This window comes from Eschrichtius robustus, chromosome 10, assembly GCF_028021215.1.
Source record: "Eschrichtius robustus isolate mEscRob2 chromosome 10, mEscRob2.pri, whole genome shotgun sequence".
Lineage (NCBI taxonomy): Eukaryota > Metazoa > Chordata > Mammalia > Artiodactyla > Eschrichtiidae > Eschrichtius > Eschrichtius robustus.
In genome coordinates, this window is record NC_090833.1 from 7057103 (window position 1) to 7084785 (window position 27683).

At 58.7% G+C, this 27683-nt stretch overlaps 2 protein-coding genes across 3 annotated transcripts; one reads left to right on the forward strand and one right to left on the reverse strand.

Annotated features, from left to right (window-relative positions):
* The first annotated feature begins 16 nt into the window (after positions 1–16).
* On the forward strand, positions 17–15507 carry CRAT (carnitine O-acetyltransferase). 2 transcript variants are annotated; one of them, XM_068552914.1, is made up of 15 exons: positions 17–604; positions 2363–2501; positions 3201–3464; positions 6006–6124; positions 7219–7272; positions 7872–8037; positions 8393–8567; positions 9027–9205; positions 9760–9860; positions 10271–10390; positions 10554–10676; positions 10768–10903; positions 11467–11529; positions 12287–12424; positions 13006–15507. In XM_068552914.1, exons 2-15 carry the CDS (start codon positions 2475–2477, stop codon positions 13219–13221), a joined length of 1881 nt encoding a protein of 626 aa, XP_068409015.1. In that variant the 5' UTR covers positions 17–604; positions 2363–2474; the 3' UTR covers positions 13222–15507. The 2 variants fall into 2 exon arrangements, with proteins under 2 accessions (XP_068409015.1, XP_068409014.1); XM_068552913.1 differs by lacking the exon at positions 2363–2501.
* A 2634-nt stretch (positions 15508–18141) lies between these two features.
* Positions 18142–27648, reverse strand: DOLPP1 (dolichyldiphosphatase 1). The gene is made up of 8 exons (XM_068553474.1): positions 27570–27648; positions 23884–23984; positions 23578–23662; positions 23380–23479; positions 23050–23148; positions 22039–22167; positions 21464–21553; positions 18142–19598 (listed from the first exon to the last, which is right to left on the reverse strand). The coding sequence occupies exons 1-8, from the start codon at positions 27643–27645 to the stop codon at positions 19562–19564; spliced, it is 717 nt and encodes a 238-aa protein (XP_068409575.1). The 5' UTR covers positions 27646–27648; the 3' UTR covers positions 18142–19561.
* Between the last annotated feature and the right edge of the window lie 35 nt (positions 27649–27683).

Below are 27683 nucleotides of genomic sequence, written 5' to 3' on the forward strand. Positions count from 1 at the left end.
GGGAGGGCCCTGGGAGCGCGGCGGCCATGCTTTTGCGGGGCGGTCCCCACCTGTCATCTTGTTGCGTGGCTCTGACGCTATCCCTAGGACTAGTAGAAGACATTCCCTTGTCAGCATGGTTGTGTTTTGCCACCACTCTGAGAGCAGCGCTCAAGGGCACCAAAAGGACTGAGAAGGGTGCACACCACTGCCTCCAACAGTTTGGACGGCTTATGGAGGTGGGAGAGGGCGAGCTGGACGGTGGCCTCCGCCTTGCCCCCCTTCCGGGGTTCCACCACCTCGCGGGGTCCCCAACCGCTAACTGCGCCCTGCTCCCGCCCCCGACCCCGCCCCGCGCTCTCGGCTAGCCGCCGGGGCCTGCAACTGGCCCGAGGCCGCGCCCCAGGAGTCCGCCTGCCCCGGGCCAGTTGGGTGGGCGGCCCGGTGGGTGGGCGCGGGGCCGCTTCTACGGGCTGGCGGCCGTGACTCGACGACCTTGGCCCGGAGGCTCTAGCGGGAACCCACCCACGGCGGCGGCGCGGACTTTGCCCAGCGCGGGGGACGGAGCGGACCGTGTGTCCGCGGGCGGGCCGCAGAGATGTTGGCCTTCGCTGCCAGGACCGTGGTGAGTGCGGCCGGGAAGCCGGCCTAGCGGGCCCTGGATCGGGCGGGCGGGCCGCAGACCGGGCCAGCAGCGCAGCTACGCCCCAGTGGGAAAACCGGCCGTCAAGGCGCCGCGGCCCGGTGCCTGCAGTCCAGCCTCACCAGCAGCTGCTGGGCCGGGGTCGGCAGGTGGGCTAACCCCGCTTGGCAGAGGGGGAGACTGAGGCTTAAGGTCAGAGGCTAGATCGGAGCCACACTCTGTGGCGCCAAATTCCAAAGACCCGGCAGACACAGTAAGGACCCTGGCTTCGGGCAGCACCTCCACCCTTAGGCCCGGAGCCAAGGAGCGGAGAGACCAAGAGTGTCTCCTCACGGTTATTCTCTGCCTCACACACCTGTCGCACGCTCAGCCTGAGCCATTTCTTCCCCGGCCACAGCCACGTCTCCAACCCCATCCAGTTGGTCACCTTCCCCGGGCTTATCAAATGGCCCCTGGGGGATTGTGTGTGGCCAGAGACACTCCAGTGAGGGCATCAAGCTGGGCTGCTCAGAAAGTCCTCAGAGTTGGCAGAAGGCAGCAGGTGGCAGCCCCATGCCCTCCCTCTCCACCAGTCACTTCCCCAACTTGATTAACAGCTACCCACCCCCATGCCTCCACCCCTACCCCCAATCTTCCCCGGGGGCAGCTTGGAGCAGGTAGTGCTGCTATCCTGACTTGGATTCCTTTCCTCTCTACCCCAAGCATATCTCTGTTTGTATCTCCCTCTGTCTGGGTCAAGAAGGGTATTCAGACACTGTCAGGCCCAGAGGGCTGAGGTACCCATCCACCTACCCAGAGGCTTTTCCAGATTTTCCAGGACCTCAGAGCTCCAGCTCATCCTTGCCACTGCCACCTGAGCTCTGTTCCCATCCCACAGATGGCCTCTAGGTCATCTTCTAGGACCTGCTAAATGGCCTGATCACTTTACTGCCAGGAAAACTGAGGCAACGGGAGACTTGGCCAGCATCCCCTGGACTCAAATCTAGTCCAGTCCCAAAGCCAGCATTCTTTGTTTTTGGGGGGTTTTTTTAAATTTATTTATTTATTTATTTATTTGTCTGCACTGAGTCTTAGTTGTGGCACTCGGACTCTTTAGTTGCAGCATGCACGTGGGATCTAGTTCCCGGACCAGGGATCAAGCTCGGGTCCCCTGCATTGGGAACTCAGGGTCTTATCCACTGCACCACCAGGGAAGTCCCTGGTTTATTTTTAATGCCCAAAGGTCTGGTAACCCCCAGCTGAATGAGCCACAACTCAAGAGAACCAGGCTTTGGTGGAAGGGTGGCCCAGAAGGGCCCCAAGAGTCTTGGAGGGAAATGTCCATTTATACTCCCTTCCCAGTGTCTGCGCCTTTGCACCAACCCCAGTTTTCAGGACTATATTCAGGGTTGTGGTTTAACCTCAGCGGCCAAGCAGTTTCTGTCCTCCAGCCAAGTTGTCCCCCATCAAACACACCTATGCAGATTCTGACAGGTGCATTTTTAAAACCTCTTGGCCTGCCTCCTTAGCATTGGGCCCATCCAGGGAAGAAAGGGAAAAGTTTTCCAGGTTTCCTTCTACTCCAGTGCATACCACCAGTCCTCTCACCTGCTCCCCATTCCTCCACTTCTGGAAGCTCAGGAGGGTGGAACAGCTGCTCCTGTGACAGCCATAAGCCCAGATGCCATCACAGCTGCTGTAGCCATCGCCACTGCCACCTCTGCCTCCCCCTGAATCTTGGCTCTTGTCTTTTCTTTCCAGCCCGGGCAAGTGGCTGCCTCTTGCTAGGTTCTGCTCACCCACTTGGTAGCACAGTTAGGCTTAGAGATCCAGCCCAAGGCAGACAGACAGGGCTCAGAACCTCAGTCCTGCCATGGAGGACGGGCAGCAGAAAGAGAAGGTATGAAACGGAGCCTCTGCCGCTTGCCTGCCCACTGCTGCCAGCAGCCTCGGACCCTCCTGTCTCTCTTTCTGTCCGCCTCCAGAGTCTCCAGACTCTCCCTCTCTGTCAGCTCTCACCCTCCTTGCCAGGCCACTCAGCTCTCTCTTGGCACAGCGCTGCCCCCATGCCACCCCTGTCCCCACCCCACAGACAGGAAAAAGCCCAAGACCTCGCCCTCACCCAGAGGTACTGTCGTCGTCTGGCCCTATCTGATTTTCTCTTCTTCCCTCCTATGTCTCCACCTGGTAAGGATGGGAGAAAAGGAGGTGGGGACCTCCGGGAGGGAGTGGTCACCTCACTGCTGGCTGGCTCATCGTCCCAGGGTGAGAAAGGTGGGGCCCTGTGCATCCAATAGGTGAGAGGTCCCTCTGAGCTCTGCCACCCCCAGTAGGTGCCATTCATCCTGACTCGGTTCCTCTGAGTGCTGCCAAGATCAGTGACCACTCCCCACCCTCCTCCATCCCTACTTACATCTCCTGGCCCCTAAGAGGCGGGGACACCTACAGCTGGAGAGCTGGGAAACCAGGGCAGGCACCACCCAAGAGGCCGTCTCTGACCCCCGGAGTGGGCACATGAGTGCCCAGGACTTCGGCTTTGGGATTGCCAGGGCCTCCCAGAGCCGGTGAGAGAATGAGCAGGATGTTCTGCTGCCTGCAGGTGAAGCCCCTGGACTTCCTCAAGCCCTCCTCCTTGATGAAGGTTTCCAGTCGCTTTAAGACACACCAGGACTCGCTACCACGGCTGCCCGTGCCCCCGCTCCAGCAGACCCTGGACCGTTATCTCAAGGCGCTGCAGCCCATCGTGAGCGAGGAGGAGTGGGCCCAAACCAAGCAGCTGGTGGAAGAGTTTCAGACCGCGGGGGGCGTAGGGGAGCGCCTGCAGAAGGGGCTGGAGCGCAGGGCCAGGAAGATGGAGAACTGGGTGAGTGGGAAGGCAGGGGGCACACCAGTCCCCTTGGCTCGCGCGGAGGTTTCGGGGAACAGGGCACCCCCCCACCCAGAGACCCTGGGTCGTTGTGAGCGTCCCTCCTGTGGCCTGTTGCTGGCTGCATGCCCCGGATTTTCCAATACGGGCTGCTCTGGTGCATCCATTTGCCCCACGGAGTTTCTTGTTCACTTACTCTTGTGCCTGGCACCAGGCAGGGTGCTGGGTGAGCAAGAAGGGCACCGTCAGCGGCCTGCTGGAGCTGACATTCAAGTAGGGCAGGAAGAGGACACACACGAGTGGACGAGGTCATCTCAGGCAGTGAAGTTCTATAGAAATAAAAAGGACGATGCGAGAGTGAGAGTGGAGACCAGTAGCATCTTCATTCTGAAGGGGCAGGGAGGGCAGGGAGGGAGCGGTGTTGGGTCTGAGACAGACAGAGGGAACAGCACGGGCAAAGGTGGCAACAGCTGGCGCGTTCGGGGACAGAGGCTAGAGTGGAGTGCAAGGGCAGGGCGGGGCGGGGCCCCCGGGAGAATTCGGCACTTGGACTTGAGCTCAGTGGGAGGGGGCTGCAGGGTGATTATATTGACAGTGACTCATTGTCCTGGTTCTGTGTCTCAGTCTGTCACAAAGCGTGTGCAGATGTGTCTGCGCTGATGCCCCGGGCACTGGTCTGTGCGCGTCTTACACCTCAACATGAAGTTAGAGAGGACTGCCCTGCTGCTGGGAGGGAAGCGAGGGTGGGACAAGGAGCCCGGTGGGAGGCTGGCGGGGAGAGGGTGGGAAGTCATTTGGTCCAGGGTATATTTCGGTGTCATGGCACTTGCTGATGGGGGTGGGGGGTGGACAGTCCTGTCCTAAAGCAACGGTGTGGGGGAAGCGAAGGGGGATGTGTTGAGAGAGGGGTGAATGAGGGAGAAGCGGGTGTGCAGGAGAGGACCAGAGCCAGGTCTGGCCCTACAACGTGAGGGGCGCTGTGAGGGAGCGGGTGGAAAGGTGGGGGCTGCACAGAGGAGGTGGGAGTCATCAGCTGGCGGAGGGCACAGATGAGCCTTGGCGGGTCAGGGCCTTGGACCCTGGAATCAGGGTCTCAGCAAGTCTGAGGCCTGGCAGTTTTCCAACTTTGTTTAGCCCAGAACTACTGCTTCAGACAGAATCTGCTGGCTAAAGGGCTGGGGCCACCACCCCCTCTCCACTCACAGGGCTCTTCAGGGGCTCTACCACTGCCCAGCAGATTCTCACTGAGGGAATGCCCACATCTACAGGGTCTCCCCTTGACTCCTGAGCTCAGGTCAGAGGCTCTGAGGTCCTTTGTGGCGTGAGGGCTCCTGGCTAAAGGGCAGCCCAGCCCGGCTGTCCCCAAGGAGAGGGAGTTCCTGTCTGCCCCTCCCTGATCTACAGATGAGGAAACTGAGACCCAGAGAGGTAGATCGAAATCCCAGAGCCACACAGCAGCTCTCCAGGAGGCTCCAAGTTAGACAGGAGGGTCTGGCTGATCAGGGGCCGTATCTCCAGGTCACAAATCAGCAGACAGCAGTCGCCCACTGGCCTGCTGTGCCACCCGGGCATGTTGCCCTCCTTCACCCCTTGCCAGGGGCCCAAGGCCAGCAGTTTCCCAAGGGGAGTCTGTGTGGTGAAGAGGCACGTCCCAGTGCTATTTAAGATGGGGTGCGGAAGCACAGTGGGGCCTGGGTCTCCAGGGATTGAGGGACCTGCCACAGAGAGGCACATTGGGCCTGTGCTTGGGGGAGTGTGTAGTGGGGGCGATGTTGCCATCAGCACCTAAGGTACAAGGGTGACAGTCACCTGGTTGTCCCAAGACAGGCGCTTTCAGCAGCGTGTCCATGGCTAGTCCCCAGAGATACCCTGCCCTGGGCGGAGGACGGCCAGCCCAGTAGAGATGCAGCATGTGTCACCTACATCTTGTCACTAGTGCAATGATTTGTCTTTACAGTGAGCTCCCCAGATTACCCTGACCTTGAGATCCAAGTGGGTGTCCGTTCCCTCGTCTGACAGCCACAAAACTGAGGCCACAGAGGACCAGGATTCCTGAGGGCTCCTCTGAACCCCAGGCTCCTGCCTACCTGGATAGTGCCTACCTGAGATGGGCAAAAACTCATTCATCAGACTTTCTTTTTATATAGCTTTCTCCGTTTCCCTTTCTGTCTGTCAGACAGGCGTTTTTATTTCTAAAAGTATTAAACTCATTGACCTGAAATGTGTCAGATAAGGAAAAATGGTTGATATTTCTGCCTCTGTTCTTCCCCCCCACCCCAGGTTTCCTGCCAGTCTTTTTTTCTCGGCAGTGTTGCCTGATTTCCCTCGCTAACGCTGATTGGCTCCATCTAAAGGGAAGATGATGGGATGCCGCTCGGTTTAAGGGATTGGGCGGGGTCTGGATCTGAACCTTCACTTTGAGAATCTGTGCGCCCTAGAGGGGACAGAGGGTGCCCAGCCAGGTCCACTGGCCCTGGTGGGGAAGGGGCAACCTGGTCCCCGCCCACCCCTCCTCACAGGCTCTGGTCCTTCCCCCAGCTGTCCGACTGGTGGCTTAAAACAGCCTATCTCCAGTACCGCCAGCCCCTAGTCATCTACTCCAGCCCTGGTTTGTTGCTGCCCAGGCAAGACTTTGTGGATCGGCAGGGCCAGCTCAGGTGAGTGGCCGAGGTGGGCGTGGGGCTCTGGGCTCTCTGCCGGGAGGTCGGAAGGGCCCCCGCCCTGTTCGTTACCTTTCATCCCCACAAACAGCCTTAGGAAGTAGGGAACATCATCCCTGTTGTGCGGGTCCGGAAACTGAGGAGCAGAGCAGTGAGGGCACCTGCCCAAGATCACCTTTCGGGATTGCCTGACGCAGACAGGAAGCAGGATCTTGCTGGCTCCAGAGCTTCACAGCTGTTAACCACCAAACTGCAGACTAGGTCCTCTCCCTCCCCCTAAACCTGAGGCTGCCCCTCACCCCAGTTCTGGCACTTCACCCCTCCTTCCTGCTCTCCCCAGCTGACCACAGGGGTGACCTTTGTACACAGTCCCCTTTCCACATTTGGCCGTGTCACTTGGCCTTGGCCTCTGTTCCAGTCCTACCAGGGGTAAAAATACCAGTGACGAGGATCTCCTGCCCAAGGGCTAGACACTCACGGCTGTCACTGCTTCTCTTAAAGGGATCAGGGCACCCCAGAAAGGGCCAGGGGTTCAGGCCCAGGAACTTTAGCCAGTGGGCCCCGTGTTGGGGGCCAGGAGCACCCCCAGGCTTCGGGCATGGTTGACACGGCCCAGACAGTCCAGGGATGAAGGGCAGGTTGAGCAAGGTGGCCTGGGGGACACAGAGGCCCAGAAACAGGAAGGGATCTAGGAGAGGGGAACACCTCACGCCACTGCCCTCCCGCTCACCCTTCCCCTACCCTCACAGTCCTAGGTCCCTCCATAACTGATGCTTCAGAGCAGGGTGACGGCCTTCCAGACTCCAGGCTGTGGATCAGGGCCTCAGGCCCTCTGCAGGTGGAGTCAGAGGGCACTGACTCATAACCCAGCCATAATCATGCTGCTGTTCCTGCCAGGCGCTTGGCCAGCGCATCTCCCTGATCCCTTTCTGCACTTGAACTCCTTCAGGCTCTCTGTAAGCAGTGAGAGAGGAGGAAGGCAGTAGGTCGCTTCCCTGGACTAGGCTGCTCCCACCTCTCTGGTGTCTCTGGCCCAGGGACCTCCTTCTGGGTGTCCACACAGCCTTCTGATCTCTAACTGCTCCCTCCAGGTTCGCTGCCAAATTAATCGAGGGCGTGTTGGATTTCAAGGCCAGGATTGACAAGTGAGTGGCCCCGCCCCCACCCCCACCCTGTCTCCTCCCACCTTGATTGCCTGATCGCCACAGCCACTCCAGCCGGCCCTGCCCTACCCCAAGCCGGAGCCCCCCTCCCCTCACCCCGCACCCCGTGCCTGGGTGCTGAGCTGGCCCAGAGCTCAGTCGCTTTCACTTCCTGTTGACCCAGCCTCTTTTGGGGCTGGGGAGACAGAGCATGGGGATTGGGACACCTGGGTCCTCTGCTCCAGCTGCCGTGACCTCCTCCTGGTGATCCTATTCCAAGAGACCCCTGGAATTGGCATCCCAGCCAAAGAGGACCCCGGCCCCCCGGGGTTGACTTGCCGCTTCATCTTCCCTGTGGCAAACTGAAGCCCAGAGAGGAGAAGGGAGTTTCCAGGGTGACTCACGAGCAGGGTGGATTTCAGGCCTCCTGACCCAGTTGGGCTCCAACAGGCCCCCCTGTCCCCAACCTCACGCTGAGGGGGAGGGGGGACACGAAGGGGCCCAGCACTGCTTGTGTGAGCCCCACTGCCTGACCAAGCCCGCAGCCATACCCAGCAGCTCCCTGTGGGTCCCGCCCTCCTCCCTGTCCCTCCGCCCTGCAGTGAGACCCTGCCCGTGGAGTACCTGGGGGGAAAGCCGCTGTGCATGAACCAGTACTATCAGATCCTGTCCTCCTGCCGTGTGCCGGGCCCCAAGCAGGATTCGGTCACCAGCTTCAGCAAGACCAAGAAGCCACCCATGCACGTCACCGTGGTGCACAACTACCAAGTGGGTGGGCCGCCGCAGTCTTAGCCCCCGCGCCGCGGTTGCCAGGAGGAGAGGGGCGGGGCCGAGAGTCAGCTTCCCCAACACACCTGCCCATGTGCCCCTGGAACAGGCAGGCCCTGGGCCTCTCTCCGCCCTGGGTGTCCAGCCAGGCCCCGGCCTGGGGGAGGCCAGGAAGGGCTGTGGGCTTGGCCAGCCTGGGGAGAGCAGTGCAGGGACCTCCGCCCATCTCCTTGCCCTCGGCCTGACGCCGTCCTCTCAGCTGGGCTGCCAAGGCCAGCAGGAAGCTATGCTGGGAGGTGACTGCTGCCCATCGGAGGCTCCCACGAACCCCCTTCTCTCCACTGTCTCTGGACAGTTTTTTGAGTTGGATGTGTACCACAGCGATGGGACGCCCCTGACCTCGGATCAGATCTTCATGCAGCTGGAGAAGATCTGGAACTCATCACTGCAAACCAACAAAGAGCCCGTGGGCATCCTCACCTCCAACCACCGTAACTCCTGGGCCAAGGCATACAGCACCCTCATCAAAGGTACCCCTGGGAGGGGAGGGGAGGCCCACACCAGGCCCTGGGCAGCCACGTGTCTCACTGAATCCTCTCAACTCTGAGCGGGTGCTGTTGGCCCCATTCCACAGAAGAGGAAACGGCAGTGCGGTTGGGTCCAGTTAGTTTATTCTTTCTATTAAGTAGCAAGTTGCAGTGAGAATGCAAGTCCTCTGGCTGAGGAGCCCACCTCCACCACCCCTCCAAATCCCGTGTTGGTCAGGGGCACTGTCCCCAGAGTCAGCCCCCGGGTCGGATCTCAGACTGCCTCACCGGCTCTCTGCGTGACCTGGGCTTCTGTTTCCTCCTTTCTGAAGTGGGTCAGGTGTTAGCCCTACCTCACGGGGTGCCGTGGGGCTGCAGGCCCCTGCTAAGTGAAGCTCCGGAGGCCTCCCCAGGCCTGGCCCCCGTGCCACCACACACACACGTGCACGCACATCTCCACAGACAAGGTGAACCGGGAGTCAGTGCACTCCATCCAGAAGAGCATCTTCACCGTGTGCCTGGACGCACCCATGCCTCGGGTCTCGGAAGACGTGTACCGCAGCCAGGTGGCTGGCCAGATGCTGCACGGGGGTGGCAGCAAGCTCAACAGCGGCAACCGCTGGTTCGACAAAACGCTGCAGGTGAGGGCCTGGCAGGGCCAGGACTCCCGCCCAGGCACGCACCCAGGCTTGGCCCACTACTGCCCCGGGACTTCCTGCCCCTCCCCTGGAGCCCAGAGTCCCTGGCTTCCCAGCTTGTGAAGCAGGGGGGAAGCCAGCAGGTGGACGCGGCTATAATTAGCAGCAGTCAGCCTGTCATTACTGGGCCTGGCCCGGTAACCCGCGTCACCCCTCCAACATATCCATCAGCAGATCAGAGGGAGCCTGGGATGTGGGGCCAGGCAGAGTGGCATAACTCAGAGTGGTCATGACTTTCCCTCTGTACCTGTAAAACGGGGTGGTAGGACTCACAGGGGTCGTTGCGAGGACTCGGAAAGGTCTGTTTAGCACGGGATGTGCTTAGCGTGACCTGGGACAGGTGTTCCAAGGCCCCCAGTGAGTGTTAGCGATTAGGAATAACAGTAATAAGTCAGCAGAACCCCTTGAGATGGTTCAGGGATGCCCTACCCATGGGACCCAACCAGAGAGTGGCTCCAGGGACCTGGGGCTGTCGGGGTCCCCATTCTCCTCTGCAGTTCATCGTGGCAGAAGACGGCTCCTGTGGGCTCGTTTATGAGCACGCAGCAGCAGAGGGACCTCCCATCATCACCCTTGTGGACCACGTCATTGAGTTCACGTGAGTGTGGTTCCCCCATCCTCCAGCCAGTTCTCCAGCTCCTGATGACAGGTGACACAGAGGCAACAGAGTAGCCTTCAAAGGAGCAACGGCATTCTCCCTTATACCTGGGAATCTGTTTCTTCAGAGGAAGCCAGAAGAGGGCGTGGGGTTTAGAGTCAATCAAACCTGGGTTTGAATTCTGGCTCTGCCACTTCTCAGCCTTGTGACCTTGGACAAGTCCCTTCCCCTCCTCCGTTTCACCATTTAAAAGCTGAAATGAAGGCAGTTTTCAGAAGAACAAACCCAAGAGTATCCCTGGGCTGGTCCCCTCCAGCTTTGGGCACCCATCCTCCCCATCCTAATCCTGGGGATGGACCCAGGCTCCCGAGACGCCCAGCAGGAGCCTGAGACCCCCACGTCCTATGCAGGAAGAAGCCCGAGCTCGTGCGGTCTCCCATGGTGCCCCTGCCCATGCCCAAGAAGCTGCGGTTCAACATCACCCCCGAGATCAAGAGCGACGTTGAGAAGGCCAAGCAGAATCTCAGCATGTGAGTGCTGGGTGCCAGGCGGGCGGGGCCGGGCCCCTCTAGCCAGAACAAGAGTCAGCTCTGTCATCGTGCCTGGCTGGTTCTGAGACTGCCCTCGGCCCCTCCCTGGGGTTGGCAGAGGCTGCCAGGTGTCTGCTCCTCACCCACCTCCTCTGACCCCCAGCATGATCCAGGACCTGGACATCACGATGTTGGTGTTCCACCACTTTGGAAAGGACTTCCCCAAGTCTGAGAAGCTGAGCCCAGACTCCTTCATCCAGATGGCACTACAGCTGGCCTACTACAGGTGTGCCCCGCCCCCCATGAAGGAGGGATGAAGCCTGGGGGCAGAGGCGGGGGGACCTGCCGGGGGTGTGCTCAGCCCACCTCCCACGCAGGATCTATGGGCAGGCCTGCGCCACCTATGAAAGCGCCTCTCTGCGCATGTTTCACCTGGGCCGTACCGACACCATCCGCTCGGCCTCCATGGACTCACTGACCTTCGTCAAGGCCATGGACGACCCTAATGTGACGGTGAGAGGTCCGGGGCAAGGGTGGGAGAGCTGGGTTTGAGCCTTCTCCCTTCCTGCTCATTCTGTCAACACGCAGTGAGCACCTATTGTATTCCGGTCCTATGGTGGATACTGGGCACCTAGGGGAAGATGGAGCCATGAATTTATCAGCGTGGAGCTTTCTCTCAGCCAAAGAGAAAAGGAAACTGCAGTGGACCCTTGAACAACGTAGGGGATAAGGGCACCGCACAGTCAAAAAATCCACACGTAACTTATAGTCAGCTCTCTGTATCCATGATTCTGCATCCGCAGGTTCAACCCACCACAGGTCGTGTCATACTGTCGAATTTATTGAAAAAAATCCATGTGTAAGTGGACCCGCACAGTTCAAACCCGAGTTGTTCAAGGGTCAGTCATCAGCAGTGAGCACTTGCCCTGTGTCAGGCCTTGGCTGGGGACTGGCCAGAGAGATGGCAGCTCCAGTTCCTGCTCTCAGGGAGCTCAGAATCTAGAGTGGGGAGTGGGCCCCCGAGGAGGGTGGCAAGAACAGGAGGCTTCAGCTCCCTGTCCCCTCGCCCTGCCTAGGAGCACCAGAAGGTGGAGCTGCTGCGGAAGGCCGTGCGGGCCCACCGAGCCCACACCGACCAGGTGAGCCGGTGCCTCCTGTCCCTGCTCGCTTGACCCGGGCACTTCCCACCGGCCTCTCCACCTGCCTGTCCATCCCTGCAGCAAATGGCTGCTCCCCTTAGCATCAGACACCCATCCCCTAAGGCTTGGGGCACTTGGAACAAAGCTGAACATCCCCATTTTACAGTGGGAGAGACCAAGGCGAGGTCCAGTGACTGCCCGGGTTGGCCTCTGGATCTTGCGTCATGCTCTCCCTGATGCCCCTGGAGCCCAGGATGCTGAGGGTGTGCACGGGCTGGCAGACAGCAGGGTTCCTGCCCTCTGACAGCTTGGGCTGCAGTCAAGGGGTGGAGGTCTGGTTCCCATCCTGGCCCTGAGCGCCTGTACGTGCCAGGCTTTGCCCATGTCACATGCAGATGTCTATTTAGATCTCACTGCCGCCCCGCAAAGGGAGTTTAGTGACTGTCCCTACTTCACAGATGAAGACACTGAGGCTCCAAGATACAAGTGACCTGCCAAGGTCCCTGCCAGGATGAGGCCAGGCCGCCCAGCTGCAGTCCTGTGCTCTTAGGCTGCACTTTTCCTGCCTCCCTGGGTGGGTCCCTGGGCCTCAGTTTCCCCATCTGTGAAGTGAGGGCTCTTCTGCTTGGCTGCTCTGGTCTCACGGGTCTGAGGGGGCCAGTGAATGGAAGAGGCATTGCCGCCACAGGCTCCTGAGGAGGGCAGCGGTGCCTCGTGGGCCTGAAGCCCCTGTTCCTGACAGCTCCCCTTCCTGCAGGCCATCCGTGGGGAGGCCTTCGACCGGCACCTCCTGGGCCTGAAGCTGCAGGCCATCGAAGACCTGGTGAGCATGCCCGACATCTTCATGGACACCTCCTACGCCATTGCCATGCACTTCAACCTGTCCACCAGCCAGGTGGGCCACTGCCCTAGGCGCCCTGGGGGGGAGGGAACAGAAGCCACTAGAAACTGGAGCCGGACAAAGGCTGCACCGAGTGGAGCCGAGGTCCAGAACACGGTCACTTGGTGGTGATGTGACCCACACAGGCGCACTGCCGAAGCAGCTGAGCTCTGGAGGAGGAGCTGTGGTCAGGGGGCTTTGCTGCAGCTCAGGCAGGCTGAGAAGGAGTCAGGATCCCCCCCCCCCACCGCTCGCTTTCATTCAGTCACTGATGAGATGTTAAGGAACGTCTGATCCATGCCAGCCTGCGCCGGGCACTGGGGTAGAGCAGGGACAGACCACTGTCCCTGCCCCCAGGGGCTCACGTTCCAGGCAGGAAGCCCAGGGGAGGAGGCAGCCCCCACTCGGGAACGTCAGGGAAGTCCCTGTAGAGAGGTGACACCGGAACTGCACCTCAGAGGATGAGAGGAAGTACGCTGTCCGCTGGAGACGAGGAGAGGGCGTGTCGGGCAGAGCACGGTGGGAGCCGACGTGGAAAGGCAGGCTGGTGCCACCATGGGGCTGGGATGAGAGCCTTGGTCCTGTGCCATTCTCAGGTCCCTGCCAAGACAGACTGTGTCATGTTCTTTGGGCCCGTGGTCCCAGATGGCTATGGTGTCTGCTATAACCCCATGGAGGCGCACATCAACTTCTCCGTGTCGGCCTACAACAGCTGCGCAGAGACCAATGCGGTCCGCCTGGTGCACTACCTGGAGAAGGCGCTCCTGGACATGCGCGCCCTGCTGCAGGGCCACCCCCAGGCCAAGCTCTGAGCCCTGCTGCTCAGGCCTGCCGGTGCCACAGCCAAGCCGCCTTGGGCTGGGCCACCCACCGGGCCCTACTCCTTCGCTCCCTCTCCCCCTAGGCCCCCGCAGATCTGACCGAGTCTGGGACGGCATCCCCTAGCGGGGCCCGCGGCGCCGAGCTGAGTACCTTCCGTGGGTCCTCACCAGCACCCGGGCCGAGTCCAGAAGCTGAGCAGGAGGTCGGGCCAGGCGCCTAGCATCTCACCCGCTGCGGCCTCCTCCTGGGAGAGGAACCAGCCGAGCTCATCCCTCGTCAGGGTGGGGACTGGGAAGTCCCTTTCTTACTAGCTCAGCTCTGCCCAGTTCCTGCCATGTGCGTGGCCAGGCTGGGGTCTGTACCCTGATCCCTAAGCTCCCAAGGACCTAGAGACAGGGTTACCTGGAGCTGGGGGCCTCCAGGCCTCCCCAAGGCTGAGGGGCCAGGGCGCGAGGTGTGCTGGTGGAAGGGAAGCCCACGCTGTGTCACAGCACCGTCCCCCGTGGCTCCGTGCTCTTCTGGATGATGTGGCTCACAGGCCCCAGCTCGCTTGCTTCCACACAGCTTGATTCCTGAACCATGTCCTGGTTGTATAATAGTATCACGCGAGGCAGTTAATAAAGGGGAAATTTGTTGGGAAAGAGTTGTTTCAGCAGAGAAGGCAGGCAGGTTGCGGCAGATGCCTGGCTTTGCCTTCCTGCAGCTTTCCCCGCATCTGGGAGCTGGTGTCCAAGCAGCCAGTGGGCCCAAGGGTAGGGCTCCCAGAGGAGCGGAGCTCTCAGGCTTGGGTCAGGAAGCCAAGGGCCAGCTCGGACCTCAGGGCTCTGGGCCAGGACGGCACCAGACCCAGGCCTGCGTTCTTCACAGATACACCTCCCACCTACCCATGACCTGGGCCTCTCCAGTCCCATGGGCTGTGTGCGGGGACAGCCCTCCCAGGGGACTGTGGGGCCCTGTACCCTCGGGCCTGGTTGTCTGGGCAGTGCGGCTGACGCCCAGGGCCCAAGGCCTCATCTGCTGCCTTGCGCTGGGCGCAGCAGGAGTGCTGGCTGAGCAGCCGTGCTGACCCCCGCCCTAGCCACTGCCTGGGACCACCAGCCACCAGATCATGTGGCCACCCAGTCCGAACATTATATCTGTCCCCAACCCCATGCACCTGGTACGGGCAGGGTGTCCTGCCAAAGTCAGCTGGGCTGCTTGTGGAGTGCGGAGGGACTCTGGCCCTGAGGAAGACACATGTGAAGCCCCAGAGGAAGATGCCAAGGGTGGGAGAGGCCACCCAGCCTGTGGGTGAGGTGCTTCATGGCCTGGCTGACCTGTGATGGTCACTGAGGGAGGTGTGTCCTGAGGTGGTCTCCGTGTTTCAGATGACGGAACAGGCTCGGGGAGCGCATGCCACGCTTTTGGGCAAAGCCTCAGGGAGCAAGGAGTGGAGCCCAGCCCACGTGGGGAGTGGGTGTTACCTGAGGCCTGGCTGCTCCTTGGGACCCCAGCAAGGCCAGCAGGGTGGGGTGTTGCCAGGGCAGGGGTGCACGAGTGTCCCTTCAGGGACCTCGAGCAGGAGGACCTGAAGAGAATCCCACCTCGACAACACAGAGGCCTTGCCCTGCAGCTGGGGAGCAGGGCTGGCCCCTGGTGTCCTCAGGCTGGGTCTCAGGAAGCAGGGCCCGCAGCAGGAGCTGAGTGTGCCCTGTGTGAGCAGCGCTAGGGTGGAGCTGCACCGACCCAGCCGGGGGCAGGCAGGGAGGGGAGACAGTGATGCAGGCCAAGGACACTGCAGTGACACACACCCAGGACTCCTGAATCTCAAGTTCTCAGAACTGTATGGGTCTGTCTGTAAGGCAGGATTTTTTCCCAAAACGTTATCCTTCAGAAGTGAGGTCATTCCGTTGCATTTGAGCTGTTATAGGTCTCATGACACAGAGGCTCACTTAGTTCTTTAGGACAGCAAAGTACTGTTTGGGGAAGACACATTTAGCACCTAAAACAACCCCAGTCACTGATAGATGGAATGCTTAGAGGTCCCCTGGTGGAACTTCTGGGGGAAAAAAGTCAAAAGAATGATGAAGATGTAGTAATTATTCCTGAGGGTGTGACCTGTGACCTCACACTTTGCAAGTGTTGGATGCAGGACAAGCAAGTGTCTTACGGGTCTCTGGACATGAGGGGAGGTAAGTTTTGGGGAGGTCACGTACTCCTACAGGATCGATTTTTAAAATCCAGCTGTCTGAATGTTACACCAGTATGTTTGGAATAAAATTTCAAGTACGGTGTCATGCATGAAATCCAGAAGGTGTTGCTGTATCACAAACTGCCTGTCTAGTGGACCCAGGAGAACTAGGTCAGCAGACCCAGAGGTTGCCCGGGGACAACCGGACCCTGGTGCCAATGATGCAGATGAAGAACTTGATTTTTTTTTTTTTTTTTTTTTTTTGCAAAATGAGTAAAAAAGAACTGTCCTCAATTTATGTATTTTGTGTAATACAGCATTTGAAATTTGAGAATAATAAAATTAATAATAAAGATTACTTGGCTTTTACCTAGATCCTCTAAAAGATTGTCTCTCCGGGTTGGCAAGAACTTGATTTTGGCTCTCTCCATTGGGAAAGTGCAGTGGCTGGAATCAAGGGCAGGGCTGGAGCAGAGCCCCAAGGTCGAGTGAGGGCTGGACGCCATGGGCCAAGTTAAAGACTTGGGCTTTATCCCAAGACACTGAGGACGATGTTTTAGGAAGATGCTGAGGAATGGATTAAAGGGCCCTGATGGGTGGGGATGAGGGCAACCTGCCAGGAGGCTTTGCTGCTGCTTAGCAGGGGGTAGTGGGCTGGGACCCAGACTGGCCTGGAAGGCAGAGAAAGTGGCTATTTCAAAAGACGCTTACAAGGTGGAGTGAGCAGGGCTTGGTGACCAACTGAATGGGAAAAGGAGTTGGGCAACCCGCAGGTGGGGTGCTGGGCAGCTCTCTGAGAGCCCAACCAGGGTGAACGTGTGGGTGAGTGCCAACTGGGGTAAAAAGCAGCGTTTACCCAGGACTCAGGGAAACCTCAGGGCTCATCAGACGGCCCTGTCCTCTCTCTTGCTGCATCCTGCATTTCCTCTGACCTCCAGTTTTTCTCTTTAACTATATCTAGTCTGCTGTTAAATCTACCTACTGAGTTCTTGTTTTTTAGCTATTGTATTTTCCAGTATTCATTTAAAAATCTGCCAGGGTCCACGTTATAGTTTCCTGTTCTCTGCAGATATATATATATATATATATATATATATATACATACACACACACACACACACACATACATATATATTTATTTATTTATTTTTGGCTGCCTTGGGTCTTCGTTGCTGCATGCGGGCTTTCTCTATTTGTGGTGAGCGGGGGCTATACTTCGTTGTGGTGCGTGGGCTTCTCATTGGAGTGGCTTCTCGTGGAGCACAGGCTCTAGGCATGTGGGCTTCAGTAGTTGCAGCACGCAGGCCCTAGAGTTCATGGGCTTCAGTAGTTGTGGTGTGTGGGCTCAGTAGTTGTGGCTCGCAGGTTCTAGAGGGCAGGCTCAGTGGTTATAGCACACGGGCTTAGCTGCTCCATGACATGTGAGATCTTCCCGGACCAGGGATCAAACCTGTGTCCCCTGCATTGGCAGGTGGATTCTTAACCAGTGCGCGACCAGCGAAGTCCTGCAGATATTTTCAAGTTTGTCCCTTACTTCTTTAAAAAAGTAAAACAGGGCTTCCCTGGTGGCGCAGTGGTTGAGAATCTGCCTGCCAATGCAAGGGACACGGGTTCGAGCCCTGGTCTGGGAAGATCCCACATGCCGCGGAGCAATTAGGCCCGTGAGCCACAATTACTGAGCCTGCGCGCCTGGAGCCTGTGCTCCGCAGCAAGAGAGGCCGCGATAGTGAGAGGCCCGCGCACCGCGATTAAGAGTGGCCCCCGCTTGCCGCAATTAGAGAAAGCCCTCGCACAGAAACGAAGACCCAACACAGCCATAAATAAATAAATAAATAAATAAAATTAAAAAAAAAAAAAAGTACAACAACTTAAAATCTGTGCCCAATCATTCCAGCACCTGAAGTATGTGTGGGTTTGTTTCTAATACTTGTTTCCAGCTGGTTCTCAAGGATGGTGGTGATTCCTTTTCTACCTGGTCACCTTTGTCTATATTTTGTCCATGGTAAATTCTTAAAACTGTATAAATAATTGAAGTCTAGCATGAAGGTTCCTTCTTCCAGAGATTTGTTTGCTTCTGCCACACGTCTGGGATGAGGTCACCTTAACTAAATGTCCAGGTTGTGTGGACCGTGGTGGGGAACCCAGACCCAGCCTTCGAGCTCACGTGAAGATGGGATTACTTCTGATTCGCCCGAGGGTGAAGCTGTTATGAACCTCAGGTTAATGAATTAAAGAAGGGTTAGAACCCCCACTTTGGACCCCTGAAATGACTTGCGGTCTTTTCACTCCTACAAGGCATCCAAAACCCAGGTCAGTTTGCAGTTATTTCTTCCAAAGCACGATACTCACCCGTCCGCACACTAAAGAAGCACTGAATTCAACAAGGAGTGGAGGTGTTTATCCTGGCAGAGGCTTAGGAAGGACATGCTGGTTGTCCCCAGTCTTCAAGGGCTGTCACATGAAGGAGAAGCTAGGCTTACTGAGAGCAGAGCCAGCCAGCGCCACAGGGGGAGGTAGACAGGGACTAAAAAAACTCAGTGGAAGGGAGCTGTCCTCAGACTCCAGTGGGATATGTCACAGAGGCCATTCCAACCCTGGCTTTGGAGGCTGGAGGGGACTAGGTGTCTTGGAGACGCGTACGATCTTCTGGTCTTAACCATGCCCTTGCCCCTCGGGTCGTGTGTCCGCACAGCCACGTCCCCGCCTCCTCCCATCAGCTCAGTCAACATGTTCAAGCTGCCAGAGTTCAAGATTTTATTTTAAAACAATAGTAAACAATTTTCATTGATTTTTCTTAAGTCAAACCACCTCACACTTGGCTTATCTCAGGCAAAAAGTAAAAAATAAAAATGAGAAGGGAAGGAAAGGAAAATGTGGGGACTGACCAACCTTCCCCAGAAATAGGCCCCTAGTCCTGGCATCTGGAATGGCTTTGGACACTGTCTTTAACAAATGAGAAAAGAAAGCACCAAAATATTGTGCTTCAGCAGCAGATTAGGAACCTCCACAAAGAAAAGGCGGCCGGGGGAGGGAGGGGGTCGGGCCCTGAACACAGGTCCCGAGCAGCCTGGTTCAGTTCTAGAAGCTTCCGAGTCTGGACGCATCTCCTCTCCACAGCTCCGTTTCAAAGCGACTTCAAGATTGGGAGGAGTCGTCCTCCGAGCTGGGCAGTGGGGATCTGTGAGCCACACGCCGGACACAGGCTTGGGGTGACCCAAGCAGGCTCCCAGCCTCTCGGAGGGGGGTCGGGAAGGACAAGGAATGCTCAGAGCACACAGAGGGGAGGGAAGGGTGGGGACAGTGGGCACCGCTGCCCCACTCCTCTCACCAGCTCCTGCTTCCTCTGCGTTTTGTTCGGGTGGAGATGAAGACGAACCACTAGCGGACGGCAGGACAGGAAAGAGCTGTAAACAGCTTGGGTTTGCTCACCCGCATGTGCAGGCTCTTCCATCAGAAAGGGACCGCTGTCTTGGGGACAGGGAACCAGAGAAAGCCCTTGCGGCGCACAGTCGATGAGGGTAGGACACAGCGATTGCAGCGCAGACACTTGCTCTCTCTGGGCCTGGCCCCCACACGGGAAACACTGACCGAGGTTCTGGAATGGCATTGGCGGCAGGGCGGGCATGGGGGTGCTCCCTCCTCCTGGGCCCCCAGGCCGTCTCTCGGGCCCAGGGCAAAGGGCCTGGAAGCTGACCTGGGCTCCTCGGTACGCAGGGCAGCCCCCGCAGAGCTGGCTCTTCCACTCCCTCTCCAAAATCCCATCTGCCTTTGACAAAACCAAAAAATAAATAGTGTGCATTTTTCACGCCACCTAGATTTCCTGGCCCTGTGGCCAGAGGTTCAAGCCCTCCTTCTCTACCCCACGCCCCAGTGCCCACGCCAGGGGCACTTTCCGCCCAACTGGGGGCTGGCAGCAGCACTGTGAGGGTCTCTGGCTGTGAGGCCCCCCGGCAACAGGCCCTCCAGGGTCCTGGTTGAGGGGCTGGCTCAGCCCTTTGGTCCACCTTGTTCATTAAAATTAAAATAAGAAAAAAAAAGGCTCCGCTCGGTGACTTGGGTCTGTAGAGGTCTCTGCTTCGTCCCTCTGTCTGTCATTCCATCCACCCTGCAAGGCATCGTGCAGGCCAGATCTGGAGGCTGGAGCCAGCCACACTCACCGGTCACTGCAATTTCGTCCCCAGCTTGCGCTGTCTGTTCCTGCAAAATGGGGGTGGGGGTCAGATCAGGGGACTCCTGGCGTCCAGTGACTCGCCCCTCAGCTGTCTCCTTCCTCCCCACAATCTCATCAGAATGAGTGAGTGCCCACTCCCAGTAGCCCCAGTGGTTGGCTCAAGCTGGGCCAATCAGAGCTCCTGCCCTGGGACCTGGGACTTGGGGCCTAGAGAGGGTCAATGTCTCTGCTGGGCCTGTTAACACAGGTGCTCAGCTCTGGAGTCCAAGTGCAGCCAGGAGGCCGGGGCAGGGGCGGGGGCCAGGATGGGAGAACAGGGGCAAGAGGCACCTGGCTGGATTCCAGTAATTATGGGCAGTTCCCACTTATAGATAAGCCAGCATAAGTGGGGTTCTGTTACCATCAACCAAAACAGACAAGAAGGTAGTGAGTTCTCCATTTGGGATGTACATAAGCAAAGGTAGGAGCACTGCTGATAGAAGTTATCGAGTGGATCTGAGTACCTGACTTGGGGGTGTAGCGACACCTACGACGGGCTCAGGAGCCTGAGGGAAGCAGGGACAGCCCCGTTCCGTGGAGGGCCTGGTTCCTCGAGAGACCCCACTGAAATTCAGAAACCTAACTGTCCCCACAGGTCCTGTGTGATGCAGCCCCAGCCTCGTGCCATGGCCAGCCCCCTTGTTCCCTGGGCTCCAGCCACACCTGCCTCTGTCTGTTCAGTGGACTCCCCAAGCTTCCTGTTCTCAGAAGCTTTGCACAAGCTGTTCCCTATGCTAAGAGCACTCTCCCTGCCAAACCCCAACTTGGACAGTCCCGATTTCTCTCTGCTCAGATCTGTCACAGCCGGCCAGCCAGCCCAACCACACACCCTCACATCACGCTGCTGTCACGAGCTCTCAAGCCCGAGGCACTTGTCGCACAGGTAGGTGCCTCATTCCTCGCGTCCCCCCTGCCGGCCACTGCCGTCTCACTCTGGGCCTATCCCCAGCCCACGGCCTGGCACAGAGCAGGTGCACGTGGAAGTTTTGGTACATCAAGGCAGGTGGCGGCCAGCCGGGAGGGGCGGGGCGGGGGGGCGGGGCCGCTCTGGGAGCCAGGTGGAGAGCCTGGGCCAGCTGGGGCCTTCCGCCAATAATGGGATTGCCTGCCCTAACCCCTCAAATCCCCTTTCCTCACAGATCCAGGGCTTTACCCTTAAGTTCGTTAGGATAATTTGGACCATGATGCCCTAGACACATTTCCCGGCTGCTGTGACCCCGCCCTGCGGTTCCTCTCACCAGGAGCCCAGGGCTCCTCAGGAAACCTCCCAGGCTTGTGCTGGAGCCCAACCTCGCCTCGGCTCCCCTCTGAACCTGGGAAGGAGCCAGGCCTTCCCGACCCCAGCTGGCACTCCACCCAGGACTTGGGGTGCGTGGAGAGCTGAGTCAGAAGAAGGCTCCAAAGCCAGCTTTGCCGTGACTGGCTGTGCAACCACGGGTGCCCCTAACTCACCACACCTCAGTTTACCCCTCCATAGGAAAGTGTCTGGACTAAACAGTCCCGAGGGGGGTTGACACACAGGCCCCCAGAGAATCCTGGCTGCCCAGCTCTCTGGTTCCAGGCCACAGAGGTTAAAAGCATGGCCCTGGGCCCAACAGCCTAGGTTCCCAGCCCAGCTCCCACACCCGCGATCTGCAAACCCTTGGTCAAGTGATTCCTCTCCTCCCCTCTCTGAGCCTCACTTTTCTCGTCTGTAAAATGGGGTCCAGGGGAGGATTCAATGAGGCAGTAGAAGAAAAGTGCTTGGGCAAGTGCCCGGCTCTCGGGGAGCCTTCCAAAACTGGGGGCGGCACTGACCGAGGGCTGTGCCCCACGGAGCCAGGACCCAGTGATTGCTATCCCCTTGACTCACCTGGCTTCTGCCCGGGTTACCGTGTACTCAAACCAGAGTACGTTGGGAATGAGGCTCGTGTCTCGGATTAGGAAGAACTCAGAGATAGGCCTGGAGAGACAGACACCCGGAAATCCAGGACCATATCAGGACACGAGTCTGTCACCAAGCCGGACTCTCCCACCAGTGCCTGGGGCTGGCGATGCACCCTCTCCCCACCACTTTGCCTGGCCTGTGCAAGACCCAGATGTGTCACCTGTGTGACACTCAGGCAGGGACACTGCCCCAAGGTACACACAGCCCAGAAAGACACATGCTGCTTTCCAAGTCCCTGAGAGGCCAGGCAAGGACAGAGGCTGGCACCTTGGCTTCTGGGCTGAGAAAACCCCTGGGGGAGGTGGAAGCCGGGCGAGTGGGGCCTGCAGCCCTATGTCCACCAGAGGCCTGGGCACTAGGGACCTCCCAGGGAGACTGAGGCTGGGGTCAGGACGCCTGGGTCCTCCCACTGATGGCCCCTTCGCAGGAGGGGGCACGGGCCATAGTGCCTGGGAAGGTGGGGGGAGCGGGGGACAGCAGCAGGGGCAGGAGGCAGTTACCAGGCTGCTATCCTAGGAAACAGGGGGGTGAGGACCTCCTGGGTGAAGACGAACCAGGCGACGGCCATGAGGCCTCCAGCGATGCCCCCATAGAGCACCTGGCTCCAGGTGTGGTACAGCAGGTAGACCCTGGGCCAAGGACAGAGGGAAGTTCATGAGAGCCAGCCAGAGACCGTCCTGCACAGCCTCCCCGCACGCCTGAGTGCCAGCTTCCCTGGACCTCTGCACACACACGGGAGACATACACAGACAGGACAGACTCCTATGACCACACGGACTCAGAGCTACTTCTAGAAGGAGGCAAGGAGTTGGACCCCAACAGCTGCTCCCCTGACTCTAGAAGTGAAGGGATGGCTCAGCTAGGATTTGCCTCCCTTCTGTCCAGCCCTTGAACTTGGAGTTTGTCTGCAAGGGGTTCCTCCAGGACACTGGGAACAATGGCTAACCCTAGAATCTTGGGCCCAACCAAGAGGAGAGAGCAAGGACTGGGTTGGAAGGGGCAGCTGGAGCCCTGGCCCTTTAAAATGAGAGGCCTGGAGCTTTCCTGGTGGTGCAGTGGTTAAGAATCTGCCTGCCAATGCAGGGGACACGGGTTCGAGCCCTGGTCCGGGAAGATCCCACATGCCGCGGAGCAACGAAGCCTGTGCACCACAACTACTGAGCCTGCGCTCCAGAGCCCGTGAGCCACAACTACTGAGCCCACATGCCTAGAGCCCGTGCTCCGCAGCAAGAGAAGCCACCGCAAGGAGAAGCCCGCCCACCGCAACGAAGAGTAGCCCCCGCTCGCCGCAACTTGAGAAAGCCCGCGTGCAGCAATGAAGACCCAACGCAGCCAAAAATAAAAAAATAAAAATAAATAAATAAAATAAAATGAGAGGCCTGGGCCCCTCTTCGCAGCCCTGCCCTACAGGCTCTGGGACTCGGGTCCACAGCGAGGTCCAATAGGGACCAAGAATCCAGCTAGACCCCAGTGGGCAGGGCGTGGGGCAGGGGCTCTCCCTCCCGCTGTACCTGCTATAGGAGACTAGAAACGCCACAGTGAGGAGACCCAGGGAGAGTACATGCCTCCACAGCAAGTCCAGGAACCTGGCGTTGTTCGTTTGGTGCATTCTGGGAAAACAAGCCTGTTAGCTGGCCTCAGCCCACAGCCTGGGGCCCAGGCCTCCCACACAGCCCCGGCCCCATCCACATGCTCCCTGGGCACCTTCTGCCTTGGCTGCAGCTCCTCCCACCCCCAGTAGAGGCCAAGCCCTAAATGGCATCCAAAGGGCTTGCAGCAAGTCCCTGGCAGAGGCCAGCCTGGGCCAGTTCAGGGCCACCCCAGCCAGGGCAGAAGCTCACCTTAAATACAGAAAAAGGAAGGAATAGACGGAGAAGAACCACATAAACTGGGAATGGCTGGAGGGCATCCCGTACTTGGTGCCCACTGCCGTGTGGGGACCTGGTGGAGACAGAGAACAGGGCATGATGGGAGGATGCAGGCCTCCCAGTAATGCCCTAACCTGGGGGACCCGCAGACCCCCATGGCCTGGGCCCTACCTCCACAGGGCCGTGGCTCCTGGATGACGTGTTTGATCAGCCAGTTGACCCCCTCGTTCAGTGCCAAGCCCCCAAGGAACGAGATCTGCTGGGAAGATATGGTCAGCAGGGCCTCTGTGTGCTTGCTGGCCGCCGCCTAGCCCAAAGACCGCGGCCTCCCGCTGAACCTCCAGCCCAGTGGACAACCTGGCACCAGCCAGGAGGCTCCACACACCTCAGGAAAGGTGGAAGCGGCGAAGGGAAGGCAAAGCACCTGGGAAGGAATGGTGAGGCCCCTCCTCCCTGGGGTGGGAGTGACTCACTCACCGTGTGCAGCTCCCGCTTGAATATGATGAGGGTCACAAAACCAACGATGACAAATATGGGGCTGAGGCTCAGGTAGGCAAGGAGGTGGCCAGAGAGATCACCTGGGCAAGACAGGGAGAACAGGATGAGGACAGAGCACAGCCATCGAAGAGGGCCTGGCCCCCAGCAAGCCCAGTAGGGCCTCAGTCGGAGAGGTGGTCCCAGCAGGGCCCGGAGCGCAGGGCCAGGCGGCTGGGGATGCCTCAGCGCACCAGCTCACCGCACCAGCTCACCGCACCACCTCAGTCACGGGCACAGGGTGTTTACTAAGCACTCAGGTTCACAGATCGTGAGTTTAAAGCAGGTGCCTTCACTCTCCCTGTCCTACAGATGAAGACACCGAGTCCCACAGAGGTTGCATGATTTGTCCAAAGTCACACAGCCAGAAAGAGGTAGGATCTGACTAAAATCCAAGTCTCTAGCCTGGTCCAGGTGCTATACCCATTATCCCACCAAAGCGGGAATTTGAACCTGGCTTGGTCTGACCCCAGAGGCTGGGCCCTGTCCCAGGAGGCAGTCTGGCGGGCACATGGATGCCTCCGGAACGCAGTGCTGTGCGGAGACCGACCCAGCCAAGCCCTGGGCCTCCAGGGGAACCTGGTATTCTCCGAACACCGCACAGACTTGGGTCTACACTGCGGACTCTGACAGGGACCAAGGCTGGGGGTGGGGAGGAGGCTACGTTGCCCACTACGGCCACCTGTTGCAGTAACAGCTTCTCACTGCCTCTCTACTGGCAAAAAATTGGCTACCTATTGACTACCTGCTTTTTACCCCCTAAAAGGTCTCGGCGGGAGGATCCTGAAGCCAACAGACAAGAGCCACTTTCCTGCTTGCCCAAGGGCAGGGCTAACACCGAGTCCAAAGGCCACCCTCACCATTTGAGACAGGGCAGCTATGTAGCAGCTCTGGGGTCAGAGAGTGTGGTTTAGTTCCCGTGCCAGCACTTGCTGGCTACATGACCTCAGGCAAGGACTTCACCTCCCTTGAGCCTCAGCTCTCTCACCCGTGAAATGGGGATATCAGTAGCCGCCTCCTACAGCCATGGGAGCTCTGATGTGACCAGGCCTGTGAGACGCCCAGCTCGGTCCCTGGCACCCAGGACACTTCCACGTTTGGAGAACTCAGTGTGGGAAATGGCCCCACCACCAGCCTGGCCTCACACAGGCAGCAGGAAGGTACCCACCCAGGGCCGAGCCCAGATTCCAGGCTGAAGGGATGGGCACACACCTGGCCTCCCCCACACCTACCCAGGATAGGGCTGGCTTTGAACTAGCCTGGGAGAACAGGCCAGCAACATAGGTCCAAATGCTAGTACTGCCATAGGCCCCCTGGATGACACTGGGTGAGGCCCTTCCTTTTTCTGGGGTTCTGTCTCCTCATCCACACAGTGGCCTGGCCCCCTCCAGCCCTGAGATTCTGGGTCTCTCAGCTGTCCAGCTGATGCCCAGGACACTGGGTCATCAGGAGGACAGGAAATGGCCTCCAAACCTTTGGCCATCTCCATGGCCTGTCTCACAGCAAGCGCTACCTTTGGGCCTTCCTGCAGATGCTGTCAGCAACTCTGGCCTCACCATTCTCTGGTCTAAGCCCCCCGGTGGCTCTCTCAGCCCTTAGGATAAGTCCCACCTCAATCCAGCTCATCAAGCCCTGCAGTCCTGGCCCTGCTTCCCTCCCACCTTCTGCTCCAGTTCCAGGAACCAAATTCTAGTTCCCTGAACGCACCATGTTCTGTCCTACTTCTGGACCTTTGCACACACTGTTTCCCCCACCTGGGATGCTGTCTGGGTTAACTCAACATAAATTAAGTACCCACCACAGTGGGAAAAAAAAAAAAAAAATCACACTCCTGCCATTGCAGAGCTCTCAGAATCTGTAACCAGGGCATCGTTCATGACACCACTCATTAGTGGAACTATCTGGCCTGTGTCTGTCTCTCCCTCTAGAAAGTAGGTGCCATGAGTGCAGTGATGGGGTCTCTACACCCCACTCAACCCCCCAAGCCCAGCACAGCGCCTGGCACTTAACTGGGCTCTAAAATGATGTTAAATGAATGGAGAATGGATGAAGGAAGCAGGGTCAGTGTGATGAGGGGCGCGAAGGAGAAGTGCAGGGGGTCACAGAAGAGTTAGCAGGGGGACTAGACCTTGAGAGAGGCCCCCAAGTTCAGCCAGGTCTCTCCTCCAGGCACCCACAGTCCCTGCAAAGGGTCCCTCATCACAGCCTGAATCATGCTGCTCACATCTGCCAGGTTCCTTCTTCTCGCCATGAGCACCCAGAGAAGTACTCCCAGGCCAGGGAGGGGAAATCATGAAGGTGCTGAGGCCTTAAGCAGGTCCCTTCCCCATTCCAGGCCTTGGTTTCCGTCCTGTAAAGTGGGGTTTTTTTTTTTTCACAGTTCGGGAGTTCAGGGACACATTGGTTTGTTCACCGTTCAAAATGCAGAGCAAGCCCAGGGCCTGGCATTCAGGAGGTGCTCAGTGGATACCAGCTGAATGAATGATGGGTGAATGGCGGGCAGGCAGGCAGACAGTAGGGCCCAACAGCTGCAGGGCCACCCCACCCCCAGTATAACCCAGAACACCTAGGGTCAAAGTTTCCTGGCATCCAGTCCTGGGGCCCTCAGCAGGGCCAGGTTCTCATGTCTCTGCATGAATAGGCCTTTCCTGGGGCAACCAGGGCTCAATGAGGGGGCCCCCAGCCTCACCCGACACCCAACCATCCTACACATAGATGGCAGTGTGGGCTTGAGAGGGTCCTGGGAAGGTGGGATCATGTTAACTGCAGTTATTTCCTGAATGTTTACTGTATGCCAGGCACTGCACTCAGCCTTTCTCACATCTCCTATTTCTGATTCTCACATCACCACTAGAAGGGAAGCACTGTAATTAGTTCCACTTTAGAGAGGCACAGAGAGGTGAAGTCACTCGCACAAGGCCTCGGCCTGAACTCTGACCCCCAAGGTCCAAGCTCTGCACCACTCTACTAAACCGCCTCCAGAACAGTCACTAAAGGACCTCACAGATGGAAAACGCTGAGCTTCTGGAGCTGTGTCTGATGGGGAAGCTCCAGAAGTCAACATCCCAGAGGCTGCCTGACCCCTCACCGGGTCCCCTGAGTTGTAGAGCAGTGCCCTAGCCAGGGCGTGGCATCAGAAGTACTCAAACAACGAAGAGCTGCCCGGCCTCGACTTGCACACTCCCAGCAATGGGGAGCTCTTTCTTCCAGGCAGCCCAAAAGCACTGTTTGAAGGAAAAAGGCACTCCCTACACGCCGAGGAGAGAGTTCAGTCTCTCCGGCTCCGGGAAGGGCGGGGATAAAGGGCCCAGGTCCAGGCCAGTGATCCGTTCCCACCTCACGCAGACCACCACCCCATTACAGCCCACCGGCGCCCCGGGACCCAGTGGAGCACCCCGGCCGCGCAGCCGCAGAGTGCGCGAGCGAGCGGCTCACAATTTCGCCCAGCTCATCGCCACACCACTGCGCCTGCGCGGCGCGCGCGCCGGCCGAACCCTCCGTGGCTCACTATTTGACAGTTCCCACCCTGGTCCCCCGGCGCCCCCTCTGCGGGCTTGCGCCGGCCGGAGCGCCCGGCACTGACAGGCCGGCCCCGGGAAGGCGTCCTCGGAGCCGGGGTTGTCTTTTACCTGCAGGATATTCGACGTGGGTGAGGGTCACCGGCCGCCATGAAGCGGGGAGCGAGCACTGTCCGTCCGCTGCCATCTTACCCGGAGACCGGGCTTCGCCGAGCAGCCAATGGG